This window comes from Sorex fumeus, unplaced genomic scaffold, assembly GCF_029834395.1.
Source record: "Sorex fumeus unplaced genomic scaffold, SorFum_2.1 ptg000098l, whole genome shotgun sequence".
NCBI lineage: Eukaryota > Metazoa > Chordata > Mammalia > Eulipotyphla > Soricidae > Sorex > Sorex fumeus.
The window spans coordinates 18,023,178-18,043,936 of NW_026606155.1; the positions used below are offsets into that span (position 1 = coordinate 18,023,178).

The 20,759-nt window shown below is 43.1% G+C and overlaps 1 protein-coding gene across 19 annotated transcripts in view; it reads right to left on the minus strand.

Annotated features, from left to right (window-relative positions):
- Positions 1-20,759, minus strand: part of NRXN3 (neurexin 3) — a 1,716,647-nt gene that overhangs the window by 1,671,075 nt on the left and 24,813 nt on the right. For all 19 annotated transcript variants that reach the window (XM_056134049.1, XM_056134032.1, XM_056134029.1 and 16 more), the window contains exon 2: positions 9,592-9,609. In XM_056134049.1, the coding sequence (XP_055990024.1) occupies positions 9,592-9,609 (18 nt within the window). The remainder of the gene's footprint in view (positions 1-9,591; positions 9,610-20,759) is intronic.

Sequence of the window (20,759 nt, forward strand, 5' to 3'; positions counted from 1 at the left end):
ATTTAAAAACTAACTCATTGAGTCTCAAGGCTAAGAAAAATATTTAACCCAGGTCTGGAGCACTGAGTACTCCAGCATCCAATATGGTTCTCTGAGCATCACTAAGAGTGATTTCCTGAGCACAGAGCCAGGAGCAAGCCTTGAGTAGCACTTTATTTTTTTATTTTTTTTATTTTTGGTCACACCCAATGATGAACAGGGGTTGCTCCTGGCTCATGCACTCAGGAATTACTCCTGGAGGTACTCGGGGGACCATACGGGATGCTGGGAATCGAACCCGGGTCGGCTATGCAAGCAAATGCCCTACCCACTGTGATATCACTCCAGCCCCTTGAGCAGCAATTTAAACAAAAAAAAAGAGAGAGAAATGAAGGTTGGTCTTCTTTTCACCATCAGAAACAGGTCAGCAGCACTGCTCTGAGAGCACACAGCCAGTCTAGGGACCAGGAGATCCTGGGTAGGTTTAGAGTTTGTATTTGTTTTAGGTCTGATGTTTTGCAGATTGCTAAAAGGTAAGACATGGGCTGGAATAGGAACTCAGAAGAACACTACACAAACACTCTTTAAGACAATCTCTCCATCAACTCTGATTTTGAATGAATCCTCAAGTAACACTCAAAAACCAGCTCCATAAAAGTTCACTTGATGGTAGGTGGGTAGAGAATAGGAAGTGGGTTTGGATAATCCTTTAAAGGGCAAATTATTGAAAATTTCCAACACAGAACTGATAAGGAGCTCTAACATCATTAGAAAAATAATTAGCAAATTATAGAGAGTAACTAAAGTGTCTCCTATCTAGATGTCACACTCTGCCAGAGTACCACCCCACCTGGCTGAATTCAGGAATGATTTTGGATCCTGGCAAAATACCCAATCGTAGGGGCTTGAGAGAGAACCCATAGGGCTGGAGTGCATGCTCTTCCTGGGGAGGCTGAGGTTTGATCTCTAGCATCACACCCCTGCATACTGCTTGGAATGATACACAAAGAGTCAGAATTAGCCTTAAACACTGCTGGGTGTGACTCAAAAATCAAGCCAAGATAACAAGAAACAAAACAAGATGTCTTATAACAGCCCTTCCCCTACAAACAAGATATATGATAATAACCAATCCCCTCACTCTTTCTAGAACTATATGCCACACCTCTTTTGCCTAATTGCAGTGTCTGGGTTTTCAGAGTGCATTCAAGAACAAAGGGAGCAAAAGATCACCACTACCAAGTGAGACAAAATTGAGATGATCTTAGAACAGGCCATGTGAGTAATGTGCAAACTATACTTCTGGCCTCTATGTCACTTCCTTTGGGAAAATCCTCATAGAGATGGCTACTCTTATAGCTCAAGAGAATGGGAATGGATAGGAAAGTAAAGTCATTTGTAAGTTGTTGTAGTCATCATGAAGCCCATCTTGAAAATGACTGATATAGAGAATGGAAACTATTTACTGAAACCAGCAAGAATAAGATGCAATCTTCAGGAAGCAAGCCAGAAGTTGAAGGTCCCCATCAGTTAATACTGTCTCCCCCTCAAATCTATGATACCTCACCCATGTCAGATGGTTTTTAATCCATCTTTCTTTCCTTCGCTCTTACAGGGTAACTAGAGAAAGTATTTCAGGGGAGAAAGGAAGCCACTCATGAAAAACAAAACAAAAATTTCAAGGGAAAAAAAATGAATGCTAGTTATGCCAAGACTTTTACTTCATTCATTTCCAGGGTAAAATCCTGAATCCTAGTATAAAATCCATATGCATCATATCTTTTTCTATATGAAGTGAAGAAATTAAATGTCACTAATTGCTGCAAGTGCCAAGTACCAACATTAAATTCTTATGAAGCTATGGATCGTTCTAAAAAGTGATTATAGAAAATCAGAAGGCAATAGAAACATTCCCTTTACGTGTCTTAGCACTAAAAGAGTTTTTGAAGGTAGCGGTGGGTTGGGGGTGGAGCCCAATGAAGAGAGAAGCCACCACTGATGGTATATTCTGTAAAGTGAAAGGAAATTTGGGAAAAAAAGAAGAGGAAAGAGAAGAAAAGCACATCTGAGCATTTTAAGCACTATAAAGAGAGTGAATTCAATTAACTTGGTAAAAGGAATTCTAAAGGTAGCTATTATTTGTTGATGTTTACCATAGACAAAACACGATGAGGTATCATTGCAAGCACCGCAACTCTATGGGAAAGACGTCACTATAATTTCAATTTTACAAAGTAAGAAAACTAAGCACCGCAACCAAAGTCACACTGCTCACTGAGGGGTGATGTGAGGATTCCTGCCCAGCAGATGGACTCTCCACGCTGTGCTGGTAACCATGACGCTAGCTACCCTAATTCAACGTTGGTGGAGAAGGAATGAGACTTCTCTTGCTGAATTCACAGGCAGAAAATAGTGCCTGAATTGAAATTCAGACTCATTTAAGACCCTGGTGCAGCCTGACTTAAGGGGTATCAGGAGAGCCCTTTCAAATGGCTCTCACCTCCTTTTTCTCAATCCTCATCACAATATTCTACTCAACCAGGGAACTCTTCTTTTCCTGGGGTTATTTAAAATGCCAATCAAGTAAGATAGCCATTCAGAGTTCTTTTTTTCACCATTCAACATGTAAGATCGTCAGGAAGCAAGTCAAATATTCTTCCCCAAAGACAGGGCTGAGACAGGATCATATGAGTATAAGGACAAAGGCATGCATCCACTAGGCATGGGGTGGGAGTGGGCAGAGGAATGCTTGAAGGAAAGAGGTTGGTTATAGATGCGCCCACTTAGCCAGTTGCTGTTTGAACAAACACTTCTGTGGGCCATTCCTGAGTTCTATCTACTGTTAACCTCATTTCTTCCCTAGCAGGGTTTGGTCCATGACTTAGAGCAGAGGCTTGGCCCCCTGAACATGAATGACATGAAATTGGAAGAGACAACTGATGTACCAGACGAGAACTTTACCTAAATAGACATTGGGTGCTGGATTTAAAAAAATAAAACAAAATCCATGGCTGAGTTTAACAACATTAAAAAAAATCCACAGTCCCAAGCTTCAAATAAATAAACCAAATTGCATTTAGGCATGAACAGGAGAGAAACAACTTAGCAACTTTAACATGGTGTATGTTTTCTGTGACTTTAAGTTCAATGTAATATAATCATTTTTTTTTAAAAAAAAGCTAATGTGTTTAGAATCACCATTGATAGATGTAGGCAGTTTACGAAAATGGAGTGTGTGTGGGAGTGAGGGGGTGGGGGTGGGGGTTGATTTCAAAGCAATAGTATAGCAGGTAGGGTGATTGCCTTGTACATGGCTGACCTGGGTCGGATCCCCAGCACCACATATGGTCCTCTGAGCTTGCCAAGAGTGAACCCTGAGGACAGAGCCAGGGGTAATCTCTGAATACCCAACTGGGTGTGGCAAAAAAATTAAAAATAGGAAAAGGAGAAATGGGACCACTTTACCGATTGGGACATATCAAAAACACAATGTGTGCTGTAGGCAGCATTCTTTGAAAAGGATGCTAAAAAAAATTTCAGTTTTCAAAGAACAATAACTTGAATGAAAGAACTTGAAACTCTTGTTTGAGAATGCCCAAGAAACTGGAGCTGTTTTAGTCTTTAGAAAAGAAAATCCTTAAAGACAAAAGCCCTGTCTTCAAACATAGAGAGCGTAATTAGATCCATTCTGTGTGTCTCCAAGGGCTAGAAGCAATACAGGTGGTGAAAGCTACAGTGATTCAGTATAAACCTGAGCTTTTGAAAGCTTAGGGTTCTTGAATGGAATCGAAAGGCTAAAGGGGCAATGAACTATTTGTTGTCATAGGAGTTCAAATCAAATCTGAATAAAGTCTTAGAGGAGAGCTTCAAAATTTAGGTGCACAGAGAAATTTGACAACCCCTTGGACCTTCTCCAGCACTGAAATGTAGATTCTATCAGCCAATAAGCATAGACTATGTAGCAAGCAGTGTACATCTCTTGTCTTAAAGAGTATCTCACTCCATGTTCATGCTCTTATTCTTACATGCTCTGCTATTCAAGGGTTCAGGGTCCAGGCAGAATATGTGAGGGACAGTTCACAGATGAATTTATGTGTGATGATGGCGACTACTGTTCTAACCCTATACCCTGGAATTCAGATAAAGGAGAATCATTCACCAATACTCCTCTCCCTCCACTGGCTACTAACATTTTAGCATCCCTAAACATGCAGGGTATGAAAGGACGGTCAAGATAGATGCTTCCAAGTGCCTTTCCTTCCCTTTCAGATCACTTTCCTTTCAAACAGAAGGTCTCAAACTTTAGCCATAACATAACTGCCTTATGATATATCTTTGGTGAGCCTAGAACTCAGGGTTAGCAAATACTGGTTTAAATAAACAAAAATCTGAATTTGAATCCCAGCTCTAACTTACAAATTTGGGATTTTGAATAGGTTAACTTCTCCTTGCCTCTCCCTTATAAAAGAGCATCTCAGGATCACTGTGATAACCATAGGTAACTGTGGAGAGAAACTAACACTACTCATTGCACTCAGGAATGACTAGAAAGTATACAGTTATTGCTGTTATTATTTTAGAGACTGCTATATCTAGGCTCTGTCTTCTCCCTGTCCCTATCATTTCATGAGAATTTGTTTCCTTGACAATGGCAGAAATTGAACTCAAGGTCTTGCACATGCCAAACAGGTGCTATATCGCTGAGCCACTTTTCTGGCCCTTCTACCTTCATATATTGATAAAATCATTTCTCTCATAAGCTGGCAGCTCAAGCAAACCACTTCGGACCTCTCTCTCCCTGAGCAGTCAGAGCTAAATTGCCCCCACAGGGAATCCCCTAGCTCTGAGTCTCCATTGAATGCCATCTTCCTACTCCTTCTGAGATAGCTCTGCAAACAGACTAGCTTATTCCAGATTCTAGCAACTCTGCAAACTGGCAGGGGTTGGGGTATCAAGGGTACAATAAGAAAGCTCTATAGCTTACTTGGGGGCTGGAGCGATAGCACAGCAGGTAGGGCATTTGCCTTACATGCGGCCGACCCAGGTATGATTCCTCCATCCCTCTCGGAGAGCCCAGCAAGCTACCAAGAGTTCCCGCCCACACGGCAGAGCCTGGCAAGCTCCCCATGGCATATTCAATATGCCAAAAACAGTAACAACAAGTCTCACAATGAAGACATTACTGGTGCCCACTCGAGCAAACTGATGAACAACAGGAGGACAGTGCTACAGTGCTATAGTTTACTTGGTAAAAGGTAAAGATAAAGGTAAAGGCCCTCCCATTGATCGTCAATTTGCTCGAGCGGGCCCAGTAACGTCTCCATTGGAGACTTTGTTGTTACTGTGTTTGGCATATCGAATACTCTCAATAGCTTGCCGGGCTCTCCGAGAGGGGCAGAGGAATTGAACTCAGGTCGGCCATGTTGGCCGCTTGTAAGGCGAACACCCTACCTCTGTGCTATCGCTCCAGCCCGAGCTAGTTTACTTGAAGTACATGAAAGTTTGCTGATTCCAGTTTCCCCACTTGTACAAAGGGGGAAACTCTAGTTTCTCTAAAGTCTCATCCATGGCATTTTGTATAAGATGCTCCCAAACACTCGAGTACATTGAGCATTCATTGCTCCATCACATTAGTAGCTCTAATCCCCCCTCATCCTTGGTGCAAAATGCTAATACTCCACACAGTTGGTGGGGTCGGGGGAGTCCAACCCCACTGAGACTGCAGGATGCCTCTAACAATTTCTTTCTAACTCTTACTCTGATGCTGCCTTCTGGAAGTGAACTAGAACCAAACTAGCATCTAGTGAGTGGATCTTGCTATAGCACTGAAGAAAGGGATCCAAGGGAAGTTTAGAGGTGCTAGAAAAAGTCACCAAGGTTCAGATATCAGCTTCCTTGAGGTAGACAAAGATGGAGCAGACTGGGAAATGGCTCCTTCTTCACTCTCATCAAGGCTCCCCAAAGGATACATGAAGCATTTTATGTACCCTGCATCCCAGGGTCTTGACAAAACACAGGTCTGCCTCCTCCACAGGTATGAGATGTGACAGAAGACGTTGATTTTGGACCAGCTCCTGCTGATGCCAGTGCTTTTGGGTCACCCCTCAGAGCCATGAGCATCGGGAGCAAACACTTTGTGCCCATGAATGCAAGTCAGACTTGACTGGTGTGACCTCCTGACTTCCGGTTCAGAACAGTGGCCTTCAATTAGATTCCCTGGAAGGAGAGAGCTCAGGACACTCAGGACAACCCATTAAGCTCCCACCCCCAAGACTGTAAGAGCAGACAAGGAGGGGCAGGGAGCAGGAACTGGCAGAGAGAGACTCCAGCAAAGGCTGGCAATTGCTTCAGGCAACAGCAGACCAAGGCCTCCCTTCTGCCCTCCCCCAGACAATAGCCCCTCCTCCTGCACCTGCCAGGCTCTGATGGACTGAAGCAAGAGGCCTATTTCCTCATTGGGCCTCTGAATAACTAGGGCACTTCCACAAGGTCACAGTTATTCATTTAAATTCCAGCTCTAATCAGCAGGCAGAGCCTGAGAAATTATCCCTTCTGAAGAGACAGGCTGTCACTGAAGCATCATAAACAGACCCTCATGGCTGGGGGAAGGGAAGGAGGGTCTCACACATAGACCCCTGCTTCCAGATGCTACCTCTGCCCTGCCTTCTGCCTCACCTGAAGTGGGATTATTCTCCCCTTCACAGAGAATTCTGAGTACCAGGGGAAAGCTAAGAGTACCCCCTGCTTCAGTAGGGCTAGGACTGCCCACTTCCACCTAAGGGCAGAAGCAGGGAACAGCAACAAATTCCCATAGACTCACTTTACCCCTGAAAGACCTCCTTTCCAGAAGAATGGGCTCAGGGGACACATCTAGCAGGTTTTTGAGAGAAGAAAAGGTGAAGGTCATGAAGTTGGAATGGCCCTGTGTGGATTCCTGTAGTTGCTGTTCTCTCAGGAATGGTCACACCTTACCAAGGGGTCTATATCATGATGTGTTACTCTACCACACCTGGGAGGAACGTGGTGCCTTGGTGAGAATTAAGAAAAGAAACCACAGTCAGAGGCAGCTGGTAGGCACAGGTTGTCAGGAAGATGAGCTGCATTCAGCTCTGAGCACAGCAGCTGGAGACCCCCAATACATGGCACAATTCCCATGAGTCTCAGTGGGGCCTCTGGGACACATCTCTGCTGGAAATCAGGAAGAGTGGGGAATTCATTCAAAATGAAGTAATTTTCTTTTACAAATAAAATGGGGTACAAGTGAGGTGTTAGGCTCATTCCCTCACCTCCTTAAAGTACTCCAGAAAACATCTTATAGAGGTCTTACCTCAGCACCTTCTAAGAATGAGCAATTTTGTTTTCTCTACAGTCTATTTTGTCACCTCCTGATTCTATTTATATGTGTATATATATGCATGTATATATATATGATATATGCATACAATACACTTCATAGACACATAAATAGTTTCTTAATTCTCTGCATCCAACTAAGGTAAAACAGAGATTATCTTTGTTACAATTTGATTCATACTACCTAGGATACTATCTGGTACATAGCAGGTTCACATATTTGCTGAGTGACTGACTTAACTAAAATATTACAAAGTAGAAAGATTAAATTAATTGGTATCTTCCTTGGAGATGCTGTGCTGTGCTTTGGTTCAAACACTATTTTCAAAGGTGGGAGTACGAAAAAAAAATAGAAAGTAGGAAGCCCTCTGTATTATCCGGATACAACTTCACTGTTTTCTTATGCTGTGAAATAGCCCCGGAGATAATGCTCTGAAATCTTCCATTTGGAAAGAGGGATGTTAATAAAGGAAATATATGCAGTCACCTGTATACCCCAATTTGGGAAGATAATTCATTTCTTTTACTTTCTGGGTTTCCCTCTTCTCTCTCTCCTTATCGTCTCCTTTTCCTCTCGTATTCCCTAAAGAAAGCTATCATATTCACTAAAATAACAGATAATAACATCCCATTACCTCAAAACAAAACTAACCCACAGCCTCACTCATGAATTCTAGGGGAAGCACCCCACTTGTTCCAGTGGAGCGTGTATGGAGTCAAAATTCCAAGTTCAAAGCCTAGACATAGCCCAATGACCTCGGCAAACTGTTTACCTATTGGGCCCTAAAGTTCCCTCATATTAAAATGGATGAACAATAACTATATTATATTGGCACAATAATGGATTCAACATTTAAAGAATTAGACAAGAAAATATATGAAAACACCTACAAAAATACCTACTTCTTTCCAATTTGGTAAGACTCATTCTTCCTTTTCCTTGATTTTGGGGCCATACCTGATAGTTCTCAAGATCTATTTCCAGCTTCATGCTCAGAGGTCGCGTCCTCTGCTGCTCTGGGAATATTGTGGTGTCAGGGGTGGAACTCAGGCCTTCTGCAAGGGAACCTGCTCTCCAGCCTGCTGAGCTGAGATCTGGCCCCATTCTAGTGCAACTTTCTAGCCAGTTTCAAGTGGTCCCCAGATAGTTCTAAATATCTGCACTTCTCATTATTGTTGTTTTGAGTTTATTGGGGGAGGGAGCAGGGGTGTGGGAGACACACCCAGCAGTGTTCAGGGCTTACTCCTGACTCTGTACTTAAGGATCATCTCTCCTGGTGGAGCTCAAGAATGTTGGAGATTGAACCCAGGTAGGCTGCATGCAAGGCAAGTGCCTACCTGCTGTTGTATCACTCCAGCACCTGCACGGCAAATGGCTATATGTGTGTGGGTGTAGCTTTATGTCCATACCCCCACAATGCTTAAAACTGGGGCTCTGGGTGACTATGCATCTCATTTATCATTTGAGGGGTATCCCACGAGGTGGTCAGGAGAATATTGCAGGCCCAATAGTTCAAAGCTCTTGCCTGAGGAATGTGATACTGTTCATGTTCAGTGTTGCCAGAGGACCATATAGTGCTGGGAATTACCCATGCCAGGCATGTACTCAAACACTTGATTCTGGCCCTAAGTAAGCGTTATAAAATAAGTGCTCAATTATCATAAGGATGGTTCTTATATTTGTTCATTGACAAAATTAATACTTTTTTTCTATCCAGTGAGCATGTATTAGTTACATCACCGGGGGAGGGGGGGAACACTGCTAATTTCATAGTGGAAAGTCACTTTTTATAATAGAAAGAAAACCAGCTTCTTTCACCCATATCATATTTTTTCATTCTAAGTATGTCTTCAACTTTCCACCACAAGGATAGCAGATAAGTAGATTGATGGAAGTCTAGGCAAAAGCAATCATTAAATTGGAGAATATATATCTTAACATTAAAAAAATATTTTCAGAAAGTGCTCAGTTCCCACTTCTTTGGTTCACTAGGAATAATTAATCACAAGGAAGTGATTGTAATAAGCATGGGAACCACATCTCTTGGTTTTAAAAATGATTCTTCAAAACCAATACATTAATGTATCCATAAATTCAAGAATATCTTATAGGCATAAATCAATGAAAATACAAAATACTTAGATTTTTTTTCTGCTCTGTTTAAGAATTCCTAGAAAGAGATCTCACTCAGAGTCAAAGCATGCACAATCTAGCAGAGGGAAAATTTCCACAGCAGCTGTGCAAACACAAAGACTCACCTGGACCTTGACTGACATCTGTGGCAGCATTTTCAAAGGGAGGAAAAAGAAGAGAAGAGGAAGGGGGAGAAAAAGGAAGAAGAGTGTTAGCAGCACACACACACTTATGCACCTTGCCCTTGCATGACAATCAAATTCATGCAAGAACCCACGAATGCTCATCTTCCGAGCATATAAGTCTAAGTACATAAGTTTACCTTCACCCAAAAACCGCCCATGCAAGCCGAGGGGCCGAGCTCCCTTTTCACTGTGCATGTAGAGAGACAGAGAGAAAGAGAGATGGGCTTCACATCTGTCCGGAAAGATGTCTTCCTGGAATCAGATAGGGCTCCAAAAAGCCAAACAGATGGGAATCCTGCAAGAATATTGATTAAAATATTCTGGTTGATTTCTGCACACCAACATCCAGGCAAATCCCCCTCCTCTTTAGATTCAGAACCCTGGACAGGCAGTCAAGCCAAGTTCTTCAAGAGAGAGAAAAAGTAACAATAAACCACTCCCTGGAAGAAGAAAGAAAATCAGACAAACAAATTAAGAGCGAGTGGCAGCATTATGCACTGCATAGAAATGAAGGATACCAGAACACAAGGCATTAATAATTCTTTCCTCCCCGGTACTCCCAGTGACCATTCATCATAGACAGCAGCACGCGTGCATGAGATTGTATGTGAGTAGATCATTTGCCACACAAATGAAACTCATGCCTCCCCCTTTCATTGCTCTCCTTTTCACCTCATCATTAATGACAGGAATCGCCACATGAAATCACATCTGACAACCACAAATAAACACCCAGCACTGCAAAGGTTGACATTTGAATTAAGCCAATGAACTTTCAAAAAAATGAAGAATGGTTCACTCCCATAAACTTCATGAACAATCTTCTCCTCCCCTGAAATGTGAAATAAAATTGTGCAGGAGAAGCCAAAGCAAGAACCAACCCCCCAAAGTGCTATTAAAGCCCCAGACCCAACCTAATGGAGCATGCCTAGCCAGAGACAAGGGGCAGAGACTGCTTTAGAAAACCACTGACCACCAACACAGTGACTGTACTGGCTGACTCACTTCAAATCACTGAAGGTGAATCAATAGACATTATTGAATTCAGTTCATTTTCCTTAAGATGGAGGACAAGAGAAGGCAAGAGACTTGTCCAAGGTCACACCGCTGACGGTGCCAAAAAGATCTCAGACCTCTTGAATTCCACCAGTGCAGCATTCATTTCAACTAACTGAAGCCCAGCTCTCCAAGAGCATATGGGACCTGAATTCAGTTTTCTAGTTAAAGTGAGTCCCCTACGAGCCTCCCAGCAACATCCTGAATGGCTCCTGGGTTCATCTTTGTGCCCATAAATTGCTACTATCAGATTTGTAAAACCCCAGCAAGTTCCTCCCTGCTCTTGTCTCAGGAATACCCAGGCACAGGCCTAGCCAGAGCTGGGTTCCGCCTTCCACTGTGACAGCTGAGCAATGCTCCAGCCCACATCCTGCATTCCCTAGAAGCCGTATCTGCCCAAAGAGACTTCTAGGGAGCTCTGAATCATTCCTCGGCCACACCCCCTTTCAGGTTTCCAGGCGAGTTGTTAGATTTAGGGGTAGACTGGCAGTCCGGAGGAAGAAAAGAGGCAAAATAGAAGATGTGGGAAGGGAAAACAAGTGGCATAAATAACTAAGCAGGACCATTAACCGTGACTGATGGATTGCCTAGAATAGTGGTCGTTACAGAACCCTTTCATTAAACAGGATATCAAACCGTTCACATGTGGTGGGGTTCAGGGTGGCACACGTCAACACTGGTAGTTCATAGAGACACTTTAGGGGGCCGCCAGGATCCAAGGGAGATGGGACTTCTTCCCCTTCGAGGCTGCCCCTGAGACATTGAGGTGATAACCCAAGGTTTGGAAATGGTTGGGTCTGGGTTCAAAGGAAGGGTTGCTGCCCAACCTTGAGTCAAATATGAGACTTCTAAGTCATTTTCCTGAGTTACCAAATGAAAGGATAACAGAACCTCCCTTGCGGCCTTGTTAGGAGACGTCAGATGAGATTAAATACTTATAAAGCACTCAACTTAGTACAAGGCAAACACTGAGTAAATGTTGGCTGCTCTGATTGTTATCATTTGAATTACCAGAGACAGAATTACCAGAAAATGTTGACCAGATGGCTCCCTGGAAATGCCAAGGGGCCATAGGCATTCAGCTGCATTTCTTTTGATGATCTGACTGAAAGTGGACTCCCTTTGGGTGGTCTTTGAATGACTTCCCCATTCCTCAGTGGGAAGTGGGGCAAGGAGAGTTAGTGGTTTTGGGTACATAGAAGCAGGGATCCAAACAAATTCTATTTGTATTTCTTCTGTTTTCCTTCTTAAAGGCTTCATTTATCACATCTTCATTTAAAAGGCTGCATGTAAAGAGAAGTAAGGCATCTCCTATTATTAATCTTGTTTTTGTTTAGCTTTGGGCCACACCCAGTTGTGTTCAGGAACTTCTTTGTCATGGGAGACCATACAATGCTGTGCTAGGGATCAAATTCTAGGCTACCCCGTGCAAAACATGCACTCTGACACTTTGACCTATCTCCTGGCCCCAAGACAGCATCACATCTTGCCAAAGAGGGGGAAAGAAGGTCCCTAAGAAACGCCACTTTGGGGCTGGAGCAACAGCACAGCAGGTAGGTCGTTTGCCTTGCACATGGCTGACATGGGTTCGATTTTCGACATTCTATATGGTCCCCTAAGCACTTCCTCCAGGAGTAATTCCTGAGTGCAGAGCCAGGAGTAACCCCTGAGCATCACTGGGTGTGATCCAAAAAAAAAAAAAAAAGAAAGAAAGAAAATCCACTTTACTTAGGATTCTATCTCAGTTCCTGGCCCTGGACCAATCTGAGGGCAGTTCAAGTGTTATGTCCAACTTGAGGAATAGTGAGACACAGTGTCAACTGGCCTCTGACCCAAGAGGGCAGAGAATAACCTGAATCTCTGTATTCAATAATTGCAAAACTGGGAGGATATGAGGGAAGATAACAGAGACCCATAGAAATCAGGGATTCAACTGTTTCCACCTGCTATATTCCAGCCCAACATCTTCTTCCCTGTCAGGAGTCCCTGCCACACACTTAATCGATGCATTTTCAAGCTACCCCCCCCCCCATCATAGCTCCAAGGCCAGTGCTTTAGGCCAGGATCAGATGGGAGGGCTGGGATGGAACGTGGCTCAATTGTTGGGGTTCAGGCCTTGACTCACCTGACTGTGCCTCCAACAGATGACCTCAGATTTCTGGGCTTTCATTTACCTTTTCTGTAAAGTGGGTGTGATGGTAGCTATTACCTTTTAGGGCTGTTGTGAGCAGCTAGAACGGTCCTGAGCATATAAAAGGGTCTCAATGATAGCTCATTTTTGTGGTGCTGTGTGGTGGAGGCCAACTTTGTCTCCATACAACCCCCAGCAGAGAGACTTACCTAGGATGCAGTGGCCAATCTGACTAACTTGCCTGACCCACCCAGACCTTTGCTATGTTCCCACTTCAAGGTGTTCTTACCCCCCCCTCAGCTCCCCTGATCCCTCGATGGTTGGTCTAGGGGGCGCCAGGACCAACTAAAGGGTGAAATCCATATGTAATTGTCAGGGTCACTCCTGGCAATGCTCGGGGTATCATATTGGGTGCTGGGGATCAAACTTGGGTCAGCCAAATGCAAGGCAAGTGTCCTACCTGCTGTACTAGCTCTCAAGCCCCACATGTGTTAATTTTTAATAAATAAAATGTGGGTACACATAACAGGGGAATAAAAAGGTGCACAGATGACACTGACCTCAGAAGGTGGCATCTGCGCCTGTGCCAGCACTTCCTCGGCTCCCCACTTGCTACTTGATTTTCTCACCTTGCTGGGTCTGGAGTTTTCCAGAGCACCACTGCACTTCCATCTATATTCTATTTTCTCTCCTGGAAAATAGGCCAGAGCGGAGGCAGAGTTCACCAGGTGGGGTCCCAGGAGGTTTGGTTCTGTCTGCTACAGGTCCCACACCCTCTCACGTACCTCCAGGGGTGTGAAAGGAGCTCTCTGGACTCCTGCCTCCTGAGATGATCTAAGCAAGAGGTGAGCCAAGGGGGGCACCCCACCGGTTCTACTATAGCTGCAACAGCAGAAGAAGGCATCTTTCTTTTTAAACCTCTCTTGGAAAGAAGAACCAAATCTCCCCAAGTAGGCAATTGATTCCTTAGAACTTTTCAATAACCAGCCTGAGCATTTGCCTCCTGTGATTCACCTTAATGTTGAATATGCAGTGACGGGGAGCAAAGGCTGGAATGCCCCATGCCCCACTCACTTCTTACTTGAGGCCAAAAAGAGAGTGAGAAGTGCTTTCTGTAATTTCTCTTCTGTTTTCACACACACACACACACACACACACACACACACACACACACACCAGCATGATTTGAGCATGGAAGTTCCAGCAAAGGTGGTCACAAATTGGACCAGAAACTGTTTTCATAAAAATTCCCTTCAAGTTAGTAACAAAGATTCAAAGGCAACATAATGGGAGAAATGATCCACACAATGTAGTTGGGGGGAATGAGAGTGAGAAGAATTCAGTAAGGGAAATGGGTCCACTGGTGATGGGTGTGGTGCTGGAATTATGTCCATAGAAACCATTATTAATTATAAACCATCGATTAAAACATAAAGTAACTTAAGAAAATTTTAAAGTAACCATCAAAATTTAGAAACTCTCTCTAAGTACTTGTTAAGCACCTATTCCTGGTCTCCACATAGGACCAGGTGAGAGCTGGAGTGAGGAAAATGAGAGGGGGAAGGAACCACGTTAAAGAAAGATTTCTCAGCTCCATCATAACAGTAGCAGAAAGTCAACACGCATTGAGAGGGTCCCTGATGGAGCCTCTGCATTTGCTATTATCCTGGTGGAGACAGGTAAAACTTTCCTCATTTTCTTCAGACATAAACTTTCCTCATTTTCTTCAGGCATCAGCTCAAGTACTACCTCCTCTTGTCACCTTCTTTAAACTAGGGGCTCCTGCTCTTTTCTTCTTTGTGGCACTATTGGTTTTTTTTACATTGTAGGATAGGTCTGTTTTTATTATTTCTATTCCCTGTGAAAACACAAGTTTCTCCCTATGACAACACAAGCTTGAGGAGAGCAAGAATATGGTCAGTTTCATTCACCGCCTGAACATTACACATGAGTGCTGACCAGGGCATCTCAATGTTTGTAACTCATGGAGATGGACCCTGTCAGTCTCCATTTACACTTAAGAAAACCGAGGTTCCCAGAAATCCCGTGACTATGGACAGAAAAGAGAATCTGAGTTGGGATTCTGGATCTGTCTTAAGACCCTTCATAATTAGGAATATGAACCCTCTCTTCCCTCTGTGTTGGCCTCATTAGACAGTAGGGTCATCTCCAGACAGTAAAAAAAGATGGAATCTGGCAGTTCTAGAGAAAAAGAAGGTGCCAGTAACCTAAACACTCTCGTAAAATTTCATGAAAACATTTTCACTAGTTTGACTTAATTCATGTGCCTGTTCCTGAGTCAAAATTATTGTCCAGCTTTGTCCCTGCACATGGCTATTAAATATCATCATGCATTGGGTCCTGGGAACAAAGCAATACTAGATATATCAAGCTCATATTTACATAGTATTTTCTGTGTATAATGTGCATTACATAAACCACCTTATTTCTTACCCCCACCCAAATAAGTGGTGTTGGCTACATCCTGATACAGTGGCTCACACCTTTGGAAGAATCCCTCTTGCCTAAGATTTCTGCTTTAGAGGATTTGGTTCTGGGTGTGCTACAGTCATATCCAACCCCAGAGTCTGGGGAACTCCATAGGGCAAATAGATATTCCTGCTGAGAACCAGCAAGTCCTGCCATTCTCCACTCTGCAGAACAAAGTTCAGTACTGGGAACACAACTTATACTGGTTGCTCCTGCCCACCTGTATCCCTGCTCTGCCACTATCTTCCTCAGAGCATATCAACCCACTGATATGTGTACACTGATATCGTGAGATCACCACAGGGTGTTATTTGCAAAATCTCGGCCTTCTGCAGGTTAAGGTGTCCATGCAGTGTACACGAGAGCCCTATGATATCAGAGAGGAAGGAAATGGACCACTGGCCTCCGTGTCTAGCCCTGCCCTGACCCACACAGAGGAAGACAGGCCTTAGGGGAGGATCATAGGCAATGACAAGATTAGGAAAGGGAAGATGGCCAAGACCACCAGTCCCCAAAGACTATCCTTTCTTGTGCTTGAGAAGAACAAGACAAAGTTCTTCCTTCTACTTCAGAAACATGCACAGAAATGATTCTTTCTGTTGAAAGGTAGATCAAACTTCCAGTCATGAGAAGGCTGCTTCTCTGCACTCAGGGGCTCTTCCCGGCTCCAGTTGTCTGAGCTCTTCAAACACAGGAAGAGTTGTCACTCCGCAAAACACCAGGTGGTGTTGGCTTCATCCCCAACACAGAGTCCATTTATCCATCTTTGTAAAGACTGAGTTCTGAGCCCTGGTGGTGTTTACTTTTGTTCTCTGATGCGAATCACTCCAGACTGCAAGAAGGAGCAGAGGGCGGGCAGCCGTGTCTCCTACCAGGCAGCCTGAGAAGGCAACAGCAGGGTGAGGAGCTGGTGGGGGGGAGAAGCAAGAAAAAAAAGACCTGGCCTCCTGTGGGCCAGACCATGGCAGCTGGAATACCTGAGGGGCTTGGACACGCTTGTAGGGGTATGCTCAGCACTGACAATTGTGGCAGGGCGGAGGGGGGAGCGATGTTGATTTGGGGCTTTGAGTCATATACAGTTTGATTTTTGACTTTGCAATTTACTATAAAAAAGTATTTTACTATTGATGAATTTTAAAGATTTTTGTCAGCTTCACCATTCACTTCATCCTCACTATCCATTCTGCTACATTGCCTTTCTCCAAGTGAGTGCAGTGGACATCACAGAGTAAAAACCACCAGACTTGGCAATAAGTGGAGATGAGGTAAACACAGCCCTTCCTCTAAGACATGTAACCACAGACCAGTACTGGATGGACATGTGTTCAATGCAGAGAAATGTAGCAGCCCTACAAAGACTACTAAGAACTAGCACATTTAAAGCCTGCAAGTTTTGCTTGTGGAAGGGGGAAGACCTCTAAGTTGTGACACAGGAGTGAAAGAAAGGACCCCTTGGATTGGAGAGGAAGTTGTATCACATCATGTGGATGTGTGACTCCTGACACAGGGGCACATTTTTGACACATGTGCATTCCAGGCTTTCCTTTGCAGGTTAGCTTGTCCAGCTGCAGCATTTTTACCTAGTGTGGGTAGAAACCCACATAATCAAATGCCAATTGATACCCAAATCAGTCCCTACTATATCAGTTGCTTCGGAACAAGTGTGCCATTTCCAAGCCAGCATGATGGCAGAACTGACTGTACCTAATTTCCAGGACCATTGTGGGGTTCCAATGAGATGAGCCATATACAGAGTTTAAGCACAAGGCCAGGCACAGAGTGAACGTCCAATAAACACTTAAATCAGCATCACTGCTGTCTCACCGGACTTGTTGGCACAACTGAAAGTTTCGAGATGAGCTTCTGCTGAGCCTAGCAAATAATTGATATCTCAGGCTGACTGGTACCACTCAGCTCCAGGCCACTTCAATTTGTCCTCCACCATGGTGAATGCTTTAGATGGGCATGCTTAAGGGACAGGGTCCAGGTGCCAACTTCTGCTCTCCTTTAACTGGACCCAGAGCCCAGGAGAGAATCACACACCACTCAGAGAACTCCAAGAAATCAAAAAAAAATCGCTGGTTGAAATGGCTGGTTGAAAGGTCTGTCCTTCATGGTCAGAGGGCATGCATCACAAGAGGAAAAAGAATTCAGTCAGCCATGATGCTGGAAAAAGATACAGACATTGTCAACTTCCCTGTGCCTGCAGAGAGCATGAGGATTGCACGGCGGGTTCTGGAATCAGGGAAATGGGCAGAAATTCTGACTCTTCCATAGACTATGAGTTTTGTCAGACATAGTCTCACTAATAGCCCCCCGTTAATAAGATGGGGACAAGGTACTCAAGGACAACTTTTAGGATTGAAATATGGGATCTACCAAATAAGCAATAGAACTGAGAGGCTGTACAGCAAGAAGTACTAATCAATGTTATAATTAATTACCATCATAATTATTTCATACTCAACCTGAATGATTTCCTTGGGACACATGTTCTACCCTCTTCTCAAGAATTACTTGCTTGCTGGAAAGACTAATTTCTCATGGAGTCTGCCCATTGGATGAATGATCCAGGACAAGCAAGAGGGTTTACATTAGGGTGAGTTCTGCAAACTTTGCAATTCAATACAATCTCCAGGTGATAGGAGACGGAGGAGCACAGCTCCCTATAGGGGACACTGTGGTTTAGAGGGCCAGAAAGAGCACTGGGTTTTGAATCAGGAGCTCTGGACATTTTGTTTTTCCTCATTTTATTTTTATAGGAAAATATATAGAACATAAAACTTGCCATCTTAACTATCTTTAGGATACAGAGCCATAGCATAAAGTCCGCTCACATTCACACTGTTGCACCATCTATACCACAGTATTGCTAAGAACTCTGGCAAACCTGAACCTGTTACCCTAAGTCCCCATACCTCCTAAGCCACACCCTGAGAATAATCATTCTACTTTCTAGTTTTAAGAATTGGATGACTTTAGGAACCTCCTGTTAGTAGAATCATAGAGTATTTGCCTTTTGTAACTAATTTAGTTCACTTAGTATAATGTTCTCAGGCTTCATTCATGGCTTGGGGTTAGGGCAATAGTACAATGGGCAGGGTGCTTGCCTTGTACACTGTCACTTGGGTTTGATCCCAACATCCCATATCATAGTGATTACTGAGTGCAGATACAGGAGTAACCCTGAGCATTGCTGGGTGTTTCCCCCCAAACACACACACACACACACACACACACACACACACGCACACGCACACGCACATACACACACAAGTTTATGGATGGTAGAATTTCCTTCTTTTTAAAGGCTAAATAATATGCCATTGTATTCAAATGACACATTTTGCTTTACATTTTGTAAACACTAAATTCCAGTCTAGTTCTATCTGTGTGACTCTGAGCAATTCTCTCAGCCTCTCTGAGCCTCAGTCTTGACATGCGTAACTTTTGAGCATAAAAGAACAGTAACTACATAACTACATTGCAATTGGGTTTAAGTGTGACCATAAACATGGAAGCACCTTCTAAACAAAGTGCTATTTCATTTATCTGTTGACTTCATAAATATTAATCAAGTAGCAGTTCTTTAACAGTCACTATGCTAGACCCTGACACAAAAATAAAGAGGGGTTCCTCCTTTCACAATGTATTAAATATAAACCAGAACACACATGTGAGGATCATTGTCCATTACAATATTTGTTGTCTATTTAAGTCCTTCTACGTATTAGGGACTGGTAATAACATTATAAATTATAAATATTTTAACAATATCAGATATCATAAATACATGTATCTCCTTGTTTTATCCTTATGTTATCTCCACCAACAGACCAGAAAACCAGTTCCTCAAAGTCCACTCAATTTAAAATTTGTATCTAGAATTTGATCTTAGATTTCTATGAATACAGAGTTCTTTTCCTTGCCAAACTACCATCCATATATCCCCAATTTTGTCTCTGCTCCATGGTCGAATCACCAAAATCTATCACACTGTAGAATATGAAAACAAATTTTAAAAGAGTATTGTGACTTTGCAAGTCCAGTGAAAAAGTGATTGAAAGAATTAATGGTTCTGAAGGTTTTTAGTGTCTATAACATGTTACTAGATGGGACCTCCAGATCTTTACTTCAGAGAAAGGAATCTAAACAGGATTATCATATCAAAAGCAAAATTCCTTCCAAACACAACATCCAACAAAAATTTTTCCTTGCTTCCCTCCCCCCCAAAAAATCATTTTGTGCTTAAATAAATTCATAAAACAGCATGTTAAACAAAAGTAGCTCTATGTCAAGATATTAGGTAAACTCACCTTTGTTTGTAGAGACTGAATCTAAAGGGTACATAAAGTAAGCATTTTTTCCCCTGTGTTTCTGGAACATTAGACTCCTTCACTTCCTAAAATGCCTATTAACATCTCCAAGAAAAAATTCTGAGAAAGGCTGGCTCTGAGATTCTGGGAAGAACTGGGAAGCCTTTTCATTTGTCATAAGCTTTTGTCCTCACTCTTTTGTTCCCATGGAAAGCCTTTGTGACTGGTTCAATTAGAAAGAGTGAACATTTATTGACCACTTACTACAAGCCAGACACTGACTTACGCACTGGAGATTTAAAATAACTGTGGGGTAATGTCTAGTAGTGAATCTAACAAGCCAGGAGAGCACGTGAAGGAGATAGGATGCCTCCTACAGCCATTTGTTATTGCACTTAGCACTAATGGGAGATTCAGGGTTACAGAATGTTTCAGTCTCATAGTAGAGACCTTAAAGTGTCCCCCCAGAGGATGAACAACAATGATTAAGTGGATAAAAATCCTGTAAGAACATTTCACCATAACCAGCCAGTGTTTGGTCAGAACTGGACTTGAGGGCTTGGCTCCACAGGAGACAGGTAATGCATGCCATGTATATTCAGTTACAACATCAAATATGCTATTTCATATGTGTCCTTGGATATGTTAGGTAAACTTCATCTGTAAAACGGGGACCATTTAATTAACTTCCGGGTTGTTATGAGAAGCAAAGGAGGCAAATGATATAAAATGCTTTGGCACACATTAGGACGGAAATAAAGTTTCATTTTCTTGGGTGGCACTCTGCAAGAATGTGTTAATGATGAGTCTGAGGTGGATGATGTGATTGAAAAAAAGAGGGGTCCCGATCATTCTCGGACACTGGCTGTATATGCCAGAATCTGAAAAAGAGGGGGTTCACATTCTGACTCAAGGAGCTTTCCATGGGATGTTCCTGTAGTGGGTCTGCCTCTGGGAAAGAAGTTGCTGCTGGTGACTTGGACCACATAAGAGGAAAGGGAGTAGCCAGAACAGAAGCTCTCCCATGGAAAAGTCTCATAGTTCATTAGTTCATCCATTTGCAACATCTTATGCCCCTTTTATTTTCAAAGGTAAGAAAAGTTGATTTTTCCCCC